General features: G+C 33.6%; 1 protein-coding gene and 1 pseudogene across 3 annotated transcripts in view; one reads left to right on the forward strand and one right to left on the reverse strand.

Moving 5' to 3' along the window:
* Positions 1-17804, reverse strand: part of Trim33 (tripartite motif containing 33) — a 122582-nt gene that overhangs the window by 34145 nt on the left and 70633 nt on the right. For all 3 annotated transcript variants that reach the window (XM_078027055.1, XM_078027054.1, XM_013363938.4), the window contains exons 5-8: positions 8169-8285; positions 4740-4854; positions 2045-2191; positions 1486-1603 (exon numbers count right to left, since the gene is read on the reverse strand). In XM_078027055.1, the coding sequence (XP_077883181.1) occupies positions 1486-1603; positions 2045-2191; positions 4740-4854; positions 8169-8285 (497 nt within the window). The remainder of the gene's footprint in view (positions 1-1485; positions 1604-2044; positions 2192-4739; positions 4855-8168; positions 8286-17804) is intronic.
* On the forward strand, positions 14203-14653 carry LOC101972425 (neo-calmodulin pseudogene; annotated as a pseudogene).

Here is a 17804-nt window from a genome sequence, read left to right on the forward strand (position 1 = left end):
TATCTTATTGTTTAATTTTTTGAGTTCTTTGTATACTCTGGATATTAGGGCTCTATCTGAAGTGTGAGGAGTAAAAATTTGTTCCCAGGATGTAGGTTCCCTATTTACCTCTCTTATTGTTTCTCTTGCTGAGAAAAAACTTTTTAGTTTAAGTAAGTCCCATTTGTTGATTCTTGTTGTTAACTCTTGTGCTATGGGTGTCCTATTAAGGAATCTGGAGCCCGACCCCACAATATGTAGATCGGAGCCAACTTTAATACCAATACTTTTCAAGTTATTTCAGCAAATAGAAATAAGAGGGAGCTCTTCCAAATTCATTCTATGAGGCCAACATCACCCAGATTCCAAAACCAGACAAAGACACTTAAAAGAAAGAAAACTACAGACCAATATCTCTAATGAACCTAGACTCAATAAAATTAGAGCTATTACTTTCTAGAGTTAGAAGGCAAATTTTAGCTGCATGTGATTTAGGGCAGAAGTTGTCAGGCCACATAAAAACCTGCCACACAGATTCTGATTTTGCTTGTTTTTAACAAAAATTATAGACAAATTTGTATATAATTTTTAACCCAAAGATTACTATTTTAAAAAACAATTATAGACAAATTTGAATATATATTTTTTAACCCAAAGATTACCATTTTTAAACAGAAACCCATGAAAACTCGACTTTAACCATTCCCAATGTTAAGGACTTGTCTATTCTGAAAGTGTATTTATTCGTTTGGTTAGACATTTCTAACTGATGGGCAACTTTTTATTTAAGACAGGGTCTCACGATGCTGCCCAAGTTGACCTCAAACTCCTAGTCTCTGAGAAATTCTCTGGATAGAATTGCTATCTGCCACACCTGTAACCCTGTTTCACCCACCACCATTTTTAAATTAGAGCTGTTTTTCTCTTTCTCTGTAATTTTTCACCTTTTGTTACTCCACAGTGTGGAGTAACAAAAGCAAAGTCCATTTTTCATCTGTGTGAAAAGAGCTGCTTTTGTCTTTCAGACATTCCTCAGGACATGACTATTGGATATAGAAGCTTTTTGAAGGTCCTTCTATAGTGCATTATTTGGCATTATTTAATTATTAAGTATCTACAAAATTCTTCCAGAGAATGAATAATCATTTGCTAAGATGTCTACATAAAACAATCAATATTAACTTTAAAAGATGTAAAATGAAACACTACAAGTGGTACACATTAAAAAACACCACTACAGGGGACTGGGGTGTAATTCAGTGGTAGAATTCAAGGACCAGCATTTAATCTTCATCATCAAAACAAAACAAACAAAAAACCCCCATACTGACAAACTCTTAAGATGTAATGAAATAGCAACACAAACCATAAGTAGAATTTCCAATGAATAAATATATTCCAAGTCTTTCACATTTTAAGGTTAAAAACTTCATCTAAAACTTGCTTGACATGTATTCTTCTCTTAATTTGGTATTTCAAAGTTATATTCATAAAACGATTTCTCACCTAAATTGACTACATTCTTTGCCCAGAAGGTAGGATCACAATGGAAACGTATTGCTCCATTAGCAGCAGGAACAGGATCACATCGTGCTTTCAAAATATGACGCAATTGAAAAGTAATCTTAGAGGGAAAAAATTCATATTAGTCTTATACATACAAGACAGAAACATAGAAAAAAAGTCATCACACAGCCCAATTATGTCAAATCTCAGATGAGACAGTGTCAATATTTAAATTAGCTCTCAAATAAAATGTATATACTTCTTCTGCCATCTCTGACAATAAACTATATTAAGGTACTAGGTATCTAAAAAGAATAAATACAGTCTGATTTCATTTATATCAAATTCTAGAAAAGGACAGCAATCAGATTAGTGGTTGCCTAGGGTCAGGGGTAGAAGGGACAAGGATACAATGAAAACTTTTTATATCTTGATGTGGGGGAGTTACACTTGCCAAAATTCAAGCTGATACTTTTAAACAGTTGTAGTTAGTTCTCCTATTGTAAATAATACCTTAATGAAGTTGATTAAAGAGAAATAAAGATATTTTATGTCTTACCAGTCGCTTGCTGTACAGTAGTGCTGTGCTGCTGCCACTAGCAATTGCCCAGTTAGTAAAGTTCATAACATGCTTCACCTGCCTGGAGAGGCCTGTGATGTCATTCTGCTGCTGTAGTAGCTTCATCTGTCTTTCTTTTGTAACATTCTGAAAAAAAAAAAAAAACAAGAGCTTTACTGAAGAATAAATATCATATATAAAAATCATATGTACATAATACCTATGTTTACTTTAAAAATAAGATAACTGGACAAGCTCATGCTTATTTAATGAGCCTATGATCCATAAGAGGAAAGATCAGTAACAAAAGTGGAACTATAACTTGAGTTTACTAAACTAAAAGAATCTATAAATAGAAATTAATGTTAGTTGATGTCGGTTTTTTTTCTTACAGGATATAAAATGTCTGTTAAAATAGTGTCTTCCTATTAGGTTAATCCAATATACAATATGAAATTATAAGCTGACCTTTAGAAATACTTTAGAAACTTTCTTTTTTTTTTTTTTTCAATGAATCTTTTTTTGTAGATGGACACAACACAATGCCTTTATTTTTATGTGGTGCTGAGAATCGAACTCGGGTCCCACCCATACTAGGCGAGCACTCTACCACTGAGCCACAATCCCAGCCCTGGAATTGACTTTCTAAACTACCAAAAATATTTTTACTGGTGTGGCATGATGCTGAAGTTAAAATTTCTTTAGCTCAAATTAAATTAGTGAAAATTTTATATTAACTAAGTCTAAAACAAAAAGATAAATTCCAGAGCTCTAACGGTAGAATTTGGACACAATATCTTTATTTTATTTATTTATTTTTCTGTAATGCTGAGATCGAACCCAGTGCCTCACACTTATTAGGCAAGCGCTCTACCACTGAGCCATAACACCAACTCAGGAAAACTTTTGACATGACAAATTCAAAAAGAACAAAGAGGAGCTAGGGATGTGGCTCAAGCGGTAGCGTGATCACCTGGCATGCGAGCGGCCCGGGTTCGATCCTCAGCACAACATACAAACAAAGATGTTGTGTCCGCCGAAAACTAAAAAATAAATATTAAAAAATAGTCTCTCTCTCTCTCTCTCTTTAAAAAAAAAAAACAAAACAAAAAAGAACAAAGAGGTGAAGACTGACCAAACTAGAAAAACCAATTTCAGAAATCCCTGCAAAGGAAAAATAAACTACTTAACAGAAACTGAAATCCCTTGAAGGAATGGGTAATATCTGATATATTCTGACATTCAGCCTTTCAAACAATCTACCTACTTATTTCTTAATCTTTTCTCCCACCAAAATTATTCACCTTAATTTATTGCATAATATTTTTGACTAAGGAAATAAGTGTCTAATTTTATAATGAAAATCAATGAATAAAAGTATCCAATTGACAAATTTGATTTACAACCTCACTAGAAATCATTACTTTTATAAAGCTTAGGAAAACCTCTCTTTTGCAAAGTGTAGGAACATATTACACTAGAAATTTTAAAATTATTATCATGTTAGGAGTATATGGCATATTCATTATTAGGTATTTACATACATACACTTTATCCTTAAGAGGCATCTTTTAATTCTGAAGCCCTTTAAATGGTTTTTAAAATGTCTTCTTGGATGTGTTTTATTTATAATACATTAACCTGTATCAAAAATAGTTACTGCTAAATGCTCTCCATTCACACGGTCCTCTGCAGGAAGGTAAGAACCATCTGTTAGGGTTGAAAGCAACTACCCAGATGTACAACAGGAAAGAGACCCCCAACTTCAGTGATATGGGCAAGAATACTTTTAATTTCACAATTGTGTTTCAATGGAAAGATGTATTTAAAAGACAGAAATTCAGAGATAATATTTTGTTCACATAATTTCTTTTATTTGCATGTAACTAATGTTTCTAATTTCTTAAGAGTTCTAAGCAGAAATTGAATGGAAAAAATTTTAAGGGCAATCTGAGATAAATGAAAGTTACTTAATCAATATATAGCTTAAATTATTATTCAATGGTATAAAGAATATAACCCCATATTATTTGAGCCTACTTAATTAAGAGCACAAATTTCAAACAGGAAATTTCAAGGTGAGAAGTTTCTTTTCTGAGAAATTCAATTTCTCAGAAAATTCACATTTGAAATGTTGAGACCTGTAGGCAATAAAGTCACTGATTTAAAATTAATTTGAATTTAACAAAAATAACTAGATACACCTCTAGAAATTAAACACAAAAACCTAACACCATAAAAATATCAATATTGAAAATTTATAAATTTCAACATAAGCAGCATGTTTGGCAAAACTACGGAAATATTTTAAAATAAGGTGAAATAAACAAATGGCTCAAGCAGAAGCCCAACATGCATTTAAATGAAAAAAATTAAACTGAGGCCCCTTGTTAGGGGGAAAGAAAAAAATGTGACAGGCCTGCTTTGTCTTCACTTACATCACATTTCAATAATTTTTTTTTTTTTCATTCCCAGGGAGGATATCACTAACTATGTATATAGCTAAAACTAATGTTATCAAATTGGGCCGTAAGTAGAAAAAAGGTCTCTTTCCCAATAGAAAATTTTAAAAAAATTTTTTAAATTTTACTTTATTTCCATATCCCCAACCATTTAAAAGAGTTTTCAATAAACATTAAAAACAGCTGAAGAGCAAGAGAAGCAGTTTTTGTTTTATTTTGGCTTTGAACCATACCTCTAGCTGCTGTAAGAGAGATTTTCCTTTCTTATTAATTTCATTGATAAGGGTGAAAATGGCCACTTTAATTTCCTGTTCTACTCGTTTGTTAGTCTCATTTACTTCTTTTATCCTGAATAAGAGAAATGCATCATTAGGTTATCAACTTATCCTATGTCTTTGAGTCATCAACTGTTACAAAAATTCAACTGGGCACTTAATCAAGAAATTAAAGTCAAAACTTTGTCAAAGTGTACAACTTATGTTTCAGCAGATCTACCACTTAAATTTGGTCCAAACAAGCTATGTATAGAGACAAAGAATGAATTTAATATTTAGGAAATTTAAATCAAGTTTATAAAAGGTCAATTCATTAAGCTGGAGAAAAATCTCCTTTAATCACTAGGACATGAATGCGATATACAAACATCTAATACACCAAGGACTGCTGGCTAGTGTCAAATTTGGCCCATTAGTACTATTTAATATTAATATTTTCCTTGAATAATGTGCAAAGATGGGAACCTATTATCACCCTTTGAAAGGGCAGGCATCAAACTTGAAAGCATTTGTTTGTTTTCACTTAAAACTTAAAACACTTCAAATGTGGGTTCTGATATTCTCCCTCCTTCCATAACTTCCTCTCATAACAGTTTCTTAGTGTATATAGTAAAAAGAACATTAAAACATTTTCAATCTTGTTTTTCTTTTCTTTTTTTGGTGTGTGTGTGGGGGGTGTGCCACTGGAGATTGAACCCAAGGCTTCTCACAATTTAAGCATGTGTTCTACCACTGAGCAACATCCCAAATATCTCCAGTCCCTAGATCCAATTTTAAAAATAGCCATTGGTTTTAGAAATAGGTATGAGCACCCATAATGGTTGTGGAAGTTATGATAACTTACAAAATGGGAAAAAAGCAATCCCATCAATATAAACAAATAAAATGCCAACATAAAACCATAATAGGCAGTCTTTACTTTTTATATATTTTACTTCGGTACAAACTGCCTTTCATTTGGCTAAATTCATATCTGAGTAATTTTAATATACTCTAAGCAATAGTTCTATAGTTTTTTTTTCCTCCGTTGCCTGTATATCACAGCTTGTTTAGGCACTTATTTGTAAATTTTATTGAATTCTGTCCTTATTAAAGTGAGTGGAATACATTTTTAAAAAATAAAAGAACTAATTACTAGGGATAAGAAATGTTAAGTCCTACACATAAAATGACTGAGCCAAAGATGAAAATCATTAAGCATGGTGAAAGCAGAAGAGTTAGCCTGAGTCTTATTGGACTTAAGCAAGAAGGAAGAAAATATGTACATTTAAAAATAACAGGCCATCTAAAAGCAGGATTTCGGGGGACATAAAGGAAGCAGTGTTAACCTGTCAGCTCCTGCCTGGCTATCCGTACTCACCTGCTGCTGCCATGCTTCCTGCCATTTGAATAAACAATGTTTCTATACAGCAAAAATAAATAAACAAATAACAGGTTGGATATGGTAGTGTATACCTGTAACCCCAGTTTATTGGGAGGCTGAGGCAGTATGCTGAACATAGTAAGACCCTGTCTCAAAATAAAATTAAAAAGTGCTGGAGATGTAGCTCAGCTGTGAGCCTGTGCCTACCCCGGTTTTCACCCGTGTGTGTGTGTGTGTGTGTGTGTGTGTGTGTGTGTGTGTGTGTGTGTGTGAGAGAGAGAGAGACAGATAGACACGGGTGGGGGCGGGGGGTGGATGTAACTTTGTGTGGAAGTGTTCCACATTAATATGCATGAGGCAAATAAAACAAACAAAAAGGAAAGCACATTTCTCTTTCCTGTGAAAAGAACTGCTTTTATTTTTCAAACGTTGTTCAGGATGTGACTACTAGATACATTAGCTTTTTGAAACTCCTCAAAAACAAAAAGGAGAGGAGAAGGGAGATTATTTAATAATTATTATTATTATTATTCTTATTAGAACTGTAAGAGTTTTTTTAAAGCTTTCTGATGAAATCATTAATTTACCCAAAGCTATATAATATAAAAGATAAACATTTTGTTCTATTTCTGAATACAAATCCAGGAACATATGTAAAAAATACATACAAAGCATACATTTAAAAATTTGGGATTGCCATATGAATCAACTATCTTCCTCTGAAAGAGTCATCGATCAATAACTTCCGAGAAGACACATTGATCTTTTTCAACATAAACCACAACATATCAGCAATTTAATCTAAAACATCCTGACATTTCTTTAAAAAAAAAAAAATATCAAGCATCATTCAACAATAAGCCTCTCCACCCCCCAAAAGAAAAACCATCAATGGACAGTATGTGCATTTACATTTATTATCTATAGGAGCCTTTCATTTTCTTTTGTTATTACTTGGGAAGAAAAGTTCTACCATGTTTAAAGCACTATTTTCATTCATTCAACTATTTGATATTTTTGAGCATCTGTTGTGTGTGTGTGTTGTATTTTGTTTTGTTTTGTGGTACCAGGTATTGAATCCAGGAGCACTTAACCATCCGGCCACATCCCCAACCCCACCTCCACAGCCTTGCCACCGCTTTTCTTTGATATAGGGTCTCACTAAGTTAGGTACCTAGGGCCTTCCTAAATTGCTCAAACTGGCTTTGAACTTGTGAACCTCCAGCTTTAGTCTTTGGTCTCTGGGATTACAGGTATGTGCCATCATGCCCAGCTTGTTATGTGCCATTTTAATCATAAAAAATTAATAAATTTTAATAGTCAGGAGAAAGTTCCAATATTTGTGAGCTTATGGAATAATTATATTGTGACCCTATTCATACTTTTAAGAATTTTCATGTTTTAATTATGCCAGCTCCAAGTGTTTGTCTTTCTAGTGTAAGAGTCCTAACTTTGTTAACCTATTTGCCCATGGAACTTATTTCTATTTTCCCCTATAAAATTAATTTTTTAAGAAATGTACCAAAATAAGTATAACTTCTTCTCTTGATAAAAATAACAGCAGCAGCTAAAATCTGGGTGCTTACAATATGTGAAAAACTATATTATATATTCATGTTATAATGCTACTAATAAGATAAATACTGTTTTTAATGCTTGTTTTAGAGACGGGAGAATAAATCTGTTCACTATACTTGTTCTTGCTCCTCTATACTGTACCTCCCACACAATCTTTACTTTAAATTCTATAATTCAATTCTCTATATATTAAATTCTTTTTCCAAGTTTAAAACTTATACAGACTAATCTTTTTAATTATAAAATAGTCAAACACATATGCTAAGAGTATAAAAATTTTCTAGTCAATTAAATTTTGCTTAACAAATACTATAAACCCAAACTCAAATTAAATCATTATTTTTTAAAAATTAGGTTTTCTGTATATGTTTAATAAGTAAATAAACATTTTAAAATGTTTTAATAATTCTTAATATAAAATTATGGTTTTAAGGCAATACACTTACCTATTCTGCACCTGAGTAGCTGCAAAATGAACATAATTCTTCTTCTCAAGAAGCTTAGCCAATAGGTTTTCAATTGCACCTTTCTGATTTTGAAAAGCTTCTTCCAAAAACTGATACCTTTAAACAAAAACAAAAACTACATTTAAAATATAAAATTGAAAATTGAAATCGGGATATAAAGAAGAATAACTTAAGTCAACCTTGAAACCTTACATAAATAATCAACTCCACATGCTAGCCACTTGTGTATTACTTCAAAGGCATCTTTTAAATAGAAATTCCTTTTCTTCTAATCATGGACAGCTATTATTAAAGGAAAAAAAAGACTGAAATAATGTTTTTTGTTAAAATTTTGATTGATGATCATACTTTAAAAAAATCCAAATATTGGATTGTTATAAATCATAAAACACAAGCATACCATACAAATATACTATCAAAAGAAGAGAAAAAAAAATCACTCTATTCCAATATCACAAAACCCACTATTAGCACTATAATATACAGTTCCTTGTTTGTCTATGTTGGGGATTGCCAGAAAAAGCATTCTACTACTTAACTACAACTAATTATGTGTGATCATACTATATATGCAATTATGAGTCTGAATTTTATTCTTTATCTTGTCTTTATAATCATACTTGAAATAATTTTTGAATTCGAGATGCCTTGTCAAACTTTTCAAAATGATTATATCAATTAAAAATATTGGGCTGGGGTTGTAGCTTTTGATTCTCAGCACCTCAGATAAATAAAAAAAAAAAGGCCCATCAACAACTAAAAACGTATTTTTAAAAAATATAACCAATACCAGTTTAATTTCAACTCTGTTAACTTGATTTAGTATATGTTAGAATTTTCTAGTGAAGGAAGTATAGACCTTACTGGTTAGTCATTACTAGAAAGCTAAAATAATAGTTTTCTTTCCTTTTTGTAGTTTATGTGATTTCTACATGAGTAAAAAAGATTCATCTGGCTCATAGTATAGTTAATATATAGGCACAAATATAAGCTGATACCACACTGTGACAAGAGCTATAATGGTGGTGTATATTATAACCTAAAACAAGAATCTACTAACTAAATCAGCCTCAACAGCAAGGAAAACTTCACAGAGATGTCAGAACAGAAACCTCTGTTGGCACAGTTAATATATTATAAAGACATTAAGATGGTCAAAGGAATATGCAAAGGACAGAAGATAAAGCAGTAACTGATTTAAAAAAAAAAAAAATCCAGAGGCAGCTAAGCATGGTGATGCACACATCTAATTCAGTGACTTGGGAGGCTGAGGCAGGAGAATTGCAAGTTTGAGGCCAGCCTCTGCAACTTAGTCAGGCCCTAAGCAACTCAACAAGACCCTGCCTCAAAACAAAAAATAAAAAGGGCTGCAGACTTGGCTTGATGGCAAAGTGCTCTTGGGTTCAATAAGGAAGGAAGGAACAGAGGGACGACGGGATGGGGGCGGGGTACAAATTAATGAAGAAAGAAAGGAAGGTAGATTATTCCAGAGGCAGACTGTAAATGACCTGGTATACCATGGTACTTCTGCAATCTAGTCTCTTAAATAATGGGAAACCCTTGAATATTTCTAAGCAGAATGTAAATATCAGATTTACATTCTAGGAAAATAACTAGACAGAAATAGAAAAATATCTAAAGAAGAGAGTAGAAGTGAAAGACCAGTTAAAACTCCAAGATAGGTGATAGACCATTCAGATGATGGAACAGAGTACTATTACTGGTTGATATAACCAAACAAGTAGGAACAAATGACTCTGTAAAAGATCAAAAGCAATGTTGATCTGGGAGGTGGTTATGGTAAGGCCCATAGTTAGAATTGAAAAATTCAATGCCTAGTTAAAGCAAAGTCAAGGAAAAGTCACAAGGAATGAGGCATCTAAGATACTGACAAAAATGTAATCATCCTTTAAGACACTGGTATCACAAAAGTAAAGGCAGGAATAGACATGCAAATAAAAAGCCTAGGAACACTTAGATGTCTTTATCTCAGGTAGATATGGGGAAATGCTATAAAATTAACATAAAGGGAAGTTTACTAGGTTAAGAATGGAGGGCAGTAAGAAAAAGTGTAGAGCAATATGCAGATCTGTGTTATAAAAAATTGTTGATCAGGTTTTTATTTTGTGTGCTGATTTAAAGAAAAATTTTACTGTGGTAAAATACATATATTAAAATTTGCCAGGGGCTAAGGATGTGACTCAGTGGTAGAGAGCTTACCTGATACGAATAAGGCCCTGGTTTAACCCAGAGCACAGCCAGTTTAACTATTTATCTATTTATTAATTAACTATTTATCTTTTGTTTATACAGGTACCACAGATAAAACCCAGGGGTGCTTAACCACTGAACTACATTCCCAATCATTTTTATTTTTTATTTTGAGACAGGGCCTCACTAAATTGCTGAGGTTGGCCTCAAACTTTGAATCCTCCTGTCTTATCCTCCCAAGTCCCTTGAATTATAGGTATGTACCACCACATCTGGGAAGTATGACTATTTTTAAGCAATCAAACTGTTTGTAAGATTGTGTATACTAAAACTATCTAAGATATTATTTAAACAGCCCCCATTATACATGTGGTTTTTTAATTTAGAAGACTTTTAGCAGGGCATGGTGATACATGCTTGTAAACTCACCAGCTCAGGAGGCTAAAGCAGGAGGATCACAAGTTCAGCCTGGACAACTCAGCAAGACCCTATCTCATAATTTAAAAAAAAGGCTGGATGTGGGTATACTTCAGTGGTTAAGGGGCTTGCCTAGCATGCTAAAGATTCTAGGTTCAATCCCCAGCACCCCAAACACATGTGCACACATTCCACTTTAAAGCTGTCCTATTTTTGGATAGGGTACCCATGAGAATTGGTTCTTTCATTGAAGACCAGCATTTGATTTATTCCATATACAACGATTTCTTTATGGCCAATAAGAAATGTTTTACTATGCTAAATCTATACAAATAAAGTACAAGTATCAAAAAATTATACACACATTGCTGGTCGGAATACAAATTGGTACGACCAGTCTGGAAAGCAGTACGGAGATTCCTCGGAAAACTTGGAATAGAACCACCATTTGATTAAGTTAACCTACTCCTTGGAATGTACCAAAAGGACTTAAAATCAGCTTACTATAGTGACACTGCCTCATAAATGTTTATAGAAGCTGAGCTATGGAACCAACCTACGTGCCTTTCAAAAAATGAATGGATAAAGAAAATGAACTATAACTCAGTGATAAAGGATGGCATTTGCTGATAAATAGAAGGAACTGGAAACTATCATGCTAAGAGAAAAAAGCCAGTCCCAGAATACCAAAGACCTAATGTTCTCTCTGATACGTGGACACAATGCGAGGCAGAAAGGGGGAGGTTGAAGTTCATTGGATTAGACAAAGGGAAATGAAGGAGGGTGATGGAAATAGGAAAGACAGTAGAATGAATTAGACATAACTTTCCTATGTTCATACATGAATAAACAAGCACAAGAATGAAAAATTATACTATGTCAAATACTCTCTACTGTCAATGTATATCTAAAAAGGGCATATAAAAGCTGGGCATGGTGATGCACGCCTATAATCCCAGCAGCTGGGAAGGCTGAGGCAGGTGGGTTGCAAGTTCACAGCCAGCCTCAGAAGCAGCGAGGTGCTAAGCAACTCAGTGAGACCCTGTCTCTAAATAAAATACAAAATAGGGCTGGCGATGTGTCTCAGTGGTTGTGCGCCCCTAAGTTCAATCCTCAATACCCAAAACAAACAAACAAATAAGTGAAATATAAAAATTTTAAAAATACATAATGGTGAATTATCAGGAATTTATTTAAAAGTGATGATCAAATTATCTGTGTTCACTCAAATAAATTTCAATTGTATGATCGAACAAGAGAACACTAGAGTTTTTCAAACAGGTGAAATAAAACAAAAAGGGGAAAATATAAAGGTAGTTTTGATTATAAATTATCTCCCATAGTTTATAGATTTAACCTAGCACAAATATTTTTCTAATTCATCAAAAGTCTAACTGAAATACTTTAGAAACAGGAAAAAGGAAGAATAAGTGAAAGAAATAAGTATAAATTTGATTAATATAAGAACATTTGAAAGTATTTTTTAATTTTAATCTTGGATTGTGAATTAACAATTATTAATGTGCTTTCTCAGACACAGTGTTTTCACTAGTATTTCAAAACATCTAAGTAAAAATTATATATGCCAGGATTTAATTTAAGATGAAAATCTAAGAAAACTTCCTAAGCTTTAGGCTAAAATTATAGAAACTCAGTATAATAAATATACAACTGGCAATCTGGTTTTTTATCAGAATGAATCATCATGCCCATGCTATTTTATTATTAGAACCCATTTTTAATGCAGTTTGTTGAGCTATTTTTGAAATTACAGTGCTCATGAATAAAGGATGGGAGATGGATAAATAATAAGGTGTTATCTTAAAAGGTTGAGAACCACCTCAGCTAATAACTTCAAACTTTTAAATGCACACCTTGTGTTTTAGTAAATCCTGAACATTACTACCTGACTTGCCAAATAAGTACTTAGTGACTGTTAATGATTTAATTCTGAAGCATCTGGGAAAACATTTATGCTAGTTTGTATTCAAATCAAATTAGCCTGAGAAACTTGATTGGGAATTTGAACCCCAGATTTTTTATTTTTTTGTACTGGGGATTGAATTTAGGGGTGCTTTAACATTGAGCCACATCTGCAGCCCTTTTTATTTTGAGACAGGATCTTACTTAAGTTGCTGAGGTTAGGATCAAACTTGTCATCTTCCAGCCTCAACCTTTTCAGTTGCTGGGATGACAAGCATATGCCACTACATCAGCTACTACAGACCTTTTTAAAATTTTTTATTTAGAAATAGGGTCATCACTTAATTGCCTAGGCTGACCTTGAACTTACAATCTTCCTGCCTCAGCCTAATGGCTGGCATACACCACCATGCCCAGCAAGGGGCATTTTTTTTTAAGATGTTGATGGATCTTTATTTTATTCATTTATTCATATGTGGTGCTGAGAATGGAACCAAGCACCTTGCACATGCTAGGCAAGCGCTCTACCACTGAGCCACAACCTCAGCCCAACAAGGGGCCTTTTAAAAAAAAAATTAGCTGTGTCATTTTTCTTCAGTTATTTCACTTTTTGAAATTAAAGAATTTTTTGAAATTACTGAACCTATCATCCACTTTCAAAATTGATGGCAAATTTTAATCAACATATTCACCTACACCATCTCCTAGATTACTGTGAAGAAAATCTTGAACATCATTTTTCATTTAAGTACTTCTCAATCTACAGATAGCATCAGCTAGCCTTTTTTGAGATTTTTTTTTTTTGAGAATTTGAGAATTTAATAAAATGTCATGTGGATTCTCTCACTAAATCCCCCAATCCCCACCCAGTCCTGGGGATCTAACCCAGGTCTTGTGCATGTCCAGTAAGCCCTGGACAACTGAATTATATGCTTATACCATCAATACCACCAGACCTTACATCTTTAGAAAAACTTAATGATTCAGATCCTATTCTTTTGCAGGGAAGGGGGCACTGAGGATTAAACTCAGGGGCACTCGACCCCTGAAACACATCCCCAGCCCTATTTTGTACTTTACTTAGAGACAGGAACTCACTGCATTGCTTAGTGCCTCGCTTTTGCCAAGGATGGCTTGAACTAGAGATATTCCTACCTTAACCTCCTGAACTGCTGAGATTACAGGTGTGTGCCACCTCGCCCAGTTCTAGATGCTATCTAATTAGTTGGGTGCTATGGACAACTCAATATTTACCTTTATAGAACTATACTAAGAATAAACTGGTCAAAACATATAAAGCACCTAAGGCTTAAAGGTATTAATAAGAGTCACAGGAGTTTAAAGCCTGATATCACTGATATCATGGATTTTGAATGGAGTGAGTAAACTAGGCAGCAGTGTCTCCAAAACCAGCAGCACTTACAGCAAGACTGACCAACTGTTGGAATTGCAGACTACAGGATTCAAAGAAGTTTATTTGTTATTGTTGTTTCCATTATTTGACAAGGATGGTGATAGAAGTGCAACAACAAAGAAACTGGGAACTAAAATGAAGTCTCCTGGGCAGATTTCCACAGAAGAGGAGTACAGGACATAATTAATGATGTAGATGCTGATAATGGCATAGCTGATGATATTAAACTTCTGACAATCGTGGAAGAAAAATTAAAGACACAGACAGTGAAGAAGATATTAGAGAAGAATTCTGTGTGATTCAGGCTGGCAATGCCTCCAACAGTACAGCAGAGCTTCACCAGGTGATGACTAATCTTGAGAAATTAAGGGATGAAGAACCTGATAAAATGATCAGGGAAGCAGATACTCATGACAATGGACAAGTAAACTATGAAGTAATGGCAACAAAGGAAAGACATTGTACCCAATTGTTAAATTTCTTGCAAAAAACTACTTGACTTTTGTTTGTAACTGATAATAAGTTTCCCCCTACTGTCCAAAAGTTAATTTTTTTTTAAAAGGCACGTACAGTGATTAGGACTTCATTCCTTCAGGTTTCTTCCCTTATTTTACTGTCATTGTACTAAAACTTTATTTTAGAAAATTACTAGTTGATAAAGTAACATTTTGTGTATGGCTTGATCTGTATATATGTAAGCCTTTTTGCACTTTTAAAGTCAGAGGGGTTGGTCAAATAAGTAAACATCTGGGTTATTTCTTCTTAGTAGTTTTATTTAGGATCTGTGGGTATGTTGTAAAGTGTGGAGCTATAACTGAATGTGGACTATGAATGGTGCAAAAAATATGTACTTAAAAGTTGCACTACTGCAAAACAGGAGTATTATACTGGTACTTGTATGCTTTACTTTCTATACTGCTGGTCTTATACTAGAAACATTTTCTTTCGTATTTGTTTTTTTTTAAAGAAAAACATTGTGCTGTTTACAGCACAATTTTACTCAAATCAATTCCAGTTCTATATCTGTTTTCTAACTTAATAAATTACAATCTTTTACTCTCCTCCCCCATACACCACACACATCTCTCTATCTAATCTTTTCTTCTATAAAGAATCTGTTATTAACAGTATGCAAAATGAAAACAGAAAAACTGGAGGGAATCAAAGGAAACAAAGGTGGCTCCTAACTACAATGATATAAGGTATAATTGGCATTACAAAGAAAAAAAAACTGGAAACAATTATAATTGTGGAACAAAATTTCCAAATTTGATGAAAACTATAAATCCATACATCTAAATTCAACATCCCCAAACATATTAAGAAAAGAACATTGGGCTGGGGATGTGGCTCAAGCGGTAGCGCGCTCGCCTAGCATGCATGCGGCCCAGGTTCAGTCCTCAGCACCACATACAAACAAAGATGCTGTGTCTGCCGAAAACTAAAAATAAATAAATAAATATTTAAAAAATGCTCTCTCTCTCTTAAAAAAAAGAAAAGAACATTAAGATATATCATTCCAAACAACTTAAAAGCAGTAATAAAATTTTTAAAATAGCTCAAGAGGGAAAAAATATATATTAGGTACATATATAGATTTTGTGTGTGTGTGTGTGTGTGTGTGTGTGTGTGTGTGTGTGTGTGTGGCTGAGGATTGAACCGAGGGCCTTGTGCATGCATGGCAAGCACTCTACCAACTGGACTATATCCCCAGCCCTACAGATTTCTTGATGTAAACAATGAAAATCACCAGAGCAGAGCAACATTTTTAAATTATGGAAAACTGCCCACCTAGAATAAGACATCACTTATAGGCCTTTCAAATCTAAACTTTTGCTATTAATAGATTCATTGTTTTCATTATAATTACTGTTTTATAGGTATAAATTTGAATAAGCAGAGAACCAAAAGTGCTCTGAAATCAGGATAAAGGAAACTTGCCCTGGATCTAAGACAAAACAATGGTGTTGTGGAACAGTAGAGAGGAGAACCCTAAGATGTTGCAGCAATAAAATGTCCCACATATGGAATTTCAGACAAATGCACGGCATGTGAGTGGTTCAAAACTTCATTTTGGAAATGTAACTGTCCTAAATTGGTAGTGCCCTGAGGCAATGACAACAGGAAATTCAATCCTTTATTGAAGAAAACCTTTTAACCAAGAATTTGCTTAAGTATTTTTTCAAAGAAAGTGAGAAGTTCCTAGTTTGAAATAATCTATATATACACACACACACACACACACACACACACACACACACACACATTCACATTCTCTCTCTCTCTCTCTCTCTCTCTCTCTCTCTCTCTCTCTCTCTCTCAAACATGGCACCTTGAGTAAAAATAAACAGAAGTAGCAGAGGAAGAAAAGATCCACTAACAGCAGCAAAATGTCTATGCATGAAAGAATGAAATACTAGAAAATATTCAGGCAACAATCTTAAAGGCCTAGTGAAAAGCAAAAAAGACATCTGAAATTTTTGCGGGGAGGGAGGCAACTCTATGAATGTATAACTTTGTCTCAAAATTTTTAAAAAATTTAAAGGGGGAATGGTTGACAGCTTTTAAATATATTACATGCAATGGGTGGGCTTTAGTAGCAGTTCAGACAGCTCAAGAAAACATCTGTGGAGGGCATGGTGGCACACACATGTAATCCCAGCCACTTGGGAGGCTAAGGAAGGAGGATTGCAAGTTCAAAGCCAGCATCAGAATTTAGTAAGGCCTAGGTAATTTAGCAAGACCCAGTCTTAAAAAAATAAAAAGGGGTGGGGATGTTGAGCACCCCTGGTTTCAGTCTCTGTTACAAGGAAGGAAAGGAGGGAGGGGGAGAGAACAAACCAAAACATTTCTCAACTGAGATTGTCTTACATTTTGAACATTAAAAACTGGGAGACATAGGGGGAAAAAAAACAAACCACAAAAAAAGGTTAAAAGACAATAAAGAATGCAACAGATTCAATATTTAGAGATTACTGATTGAAAAACATAATCCTAAACCAGATTTAAAAAATATTTTTGTTACTCTTTCCACTAGATTTATAGGTACTTCTGTGTTTATGATGCATCTTGCAATTTAAAGCAGTTGTTATTGGTAATGCAATGACTCTATATTTGCTAGGAAGAAATAACACAATAAACAAGGTAAAACAAAGTCCCATTTTTCCTTTCCTTACATTGTAACCAAGAAGAAAACAAAAACTTTATTAGGGTGATGTGATAAAGAGGACTAGTGGCTAAAAATTCTACACTGTATGGATACACAGACAAGGGCTCCTCAAGTCATGATATTTCTACCATCTCAAAGACAGAAAACAGGCATACAGTAAAAGATCAGAGATAAATAAAAAATGTTTAGGTCAAGTTGTGCTGCTCCAATCCCATAAATGGATAATTTATGGGATTTCAATCTTTGTAATAAATTTATCAATTAACACAATTTTCATCCAAGATACCATTTAACCCTTTGGCAAATGGGTAACACTTATCTGTGGAAATATCCACTCTGAATGTTTTTTATGTTTATTTCTTAGAGTTTTTTATTTTTGGTTTTTAGGGGTTTTTTGAAAGAAAATTCTGTCTGGCTGTTTTCTTGTTTTTTAATATATATATATTTTTTAAGTTGTTGATAGACCTTTATTTATTTGTGT

The sequence above is a fragment of the Ictidomys tridecemlineatus genome, chromosome 11, assembly GCF_052094955.1.
Source record: "Ictidomys tridecemlineatus isolate mIctTri1 chromosome 11, mIctTri1.hap1, whole genome shotgun sequence".
Taxonomy (NCBI): domain Eukaryota; kingdom Metazoa; phylum Chordata; class Mammalia; order Rodentia; family Sciuridae; genus Ictidomys; species Ictidomys tridecemlineatus.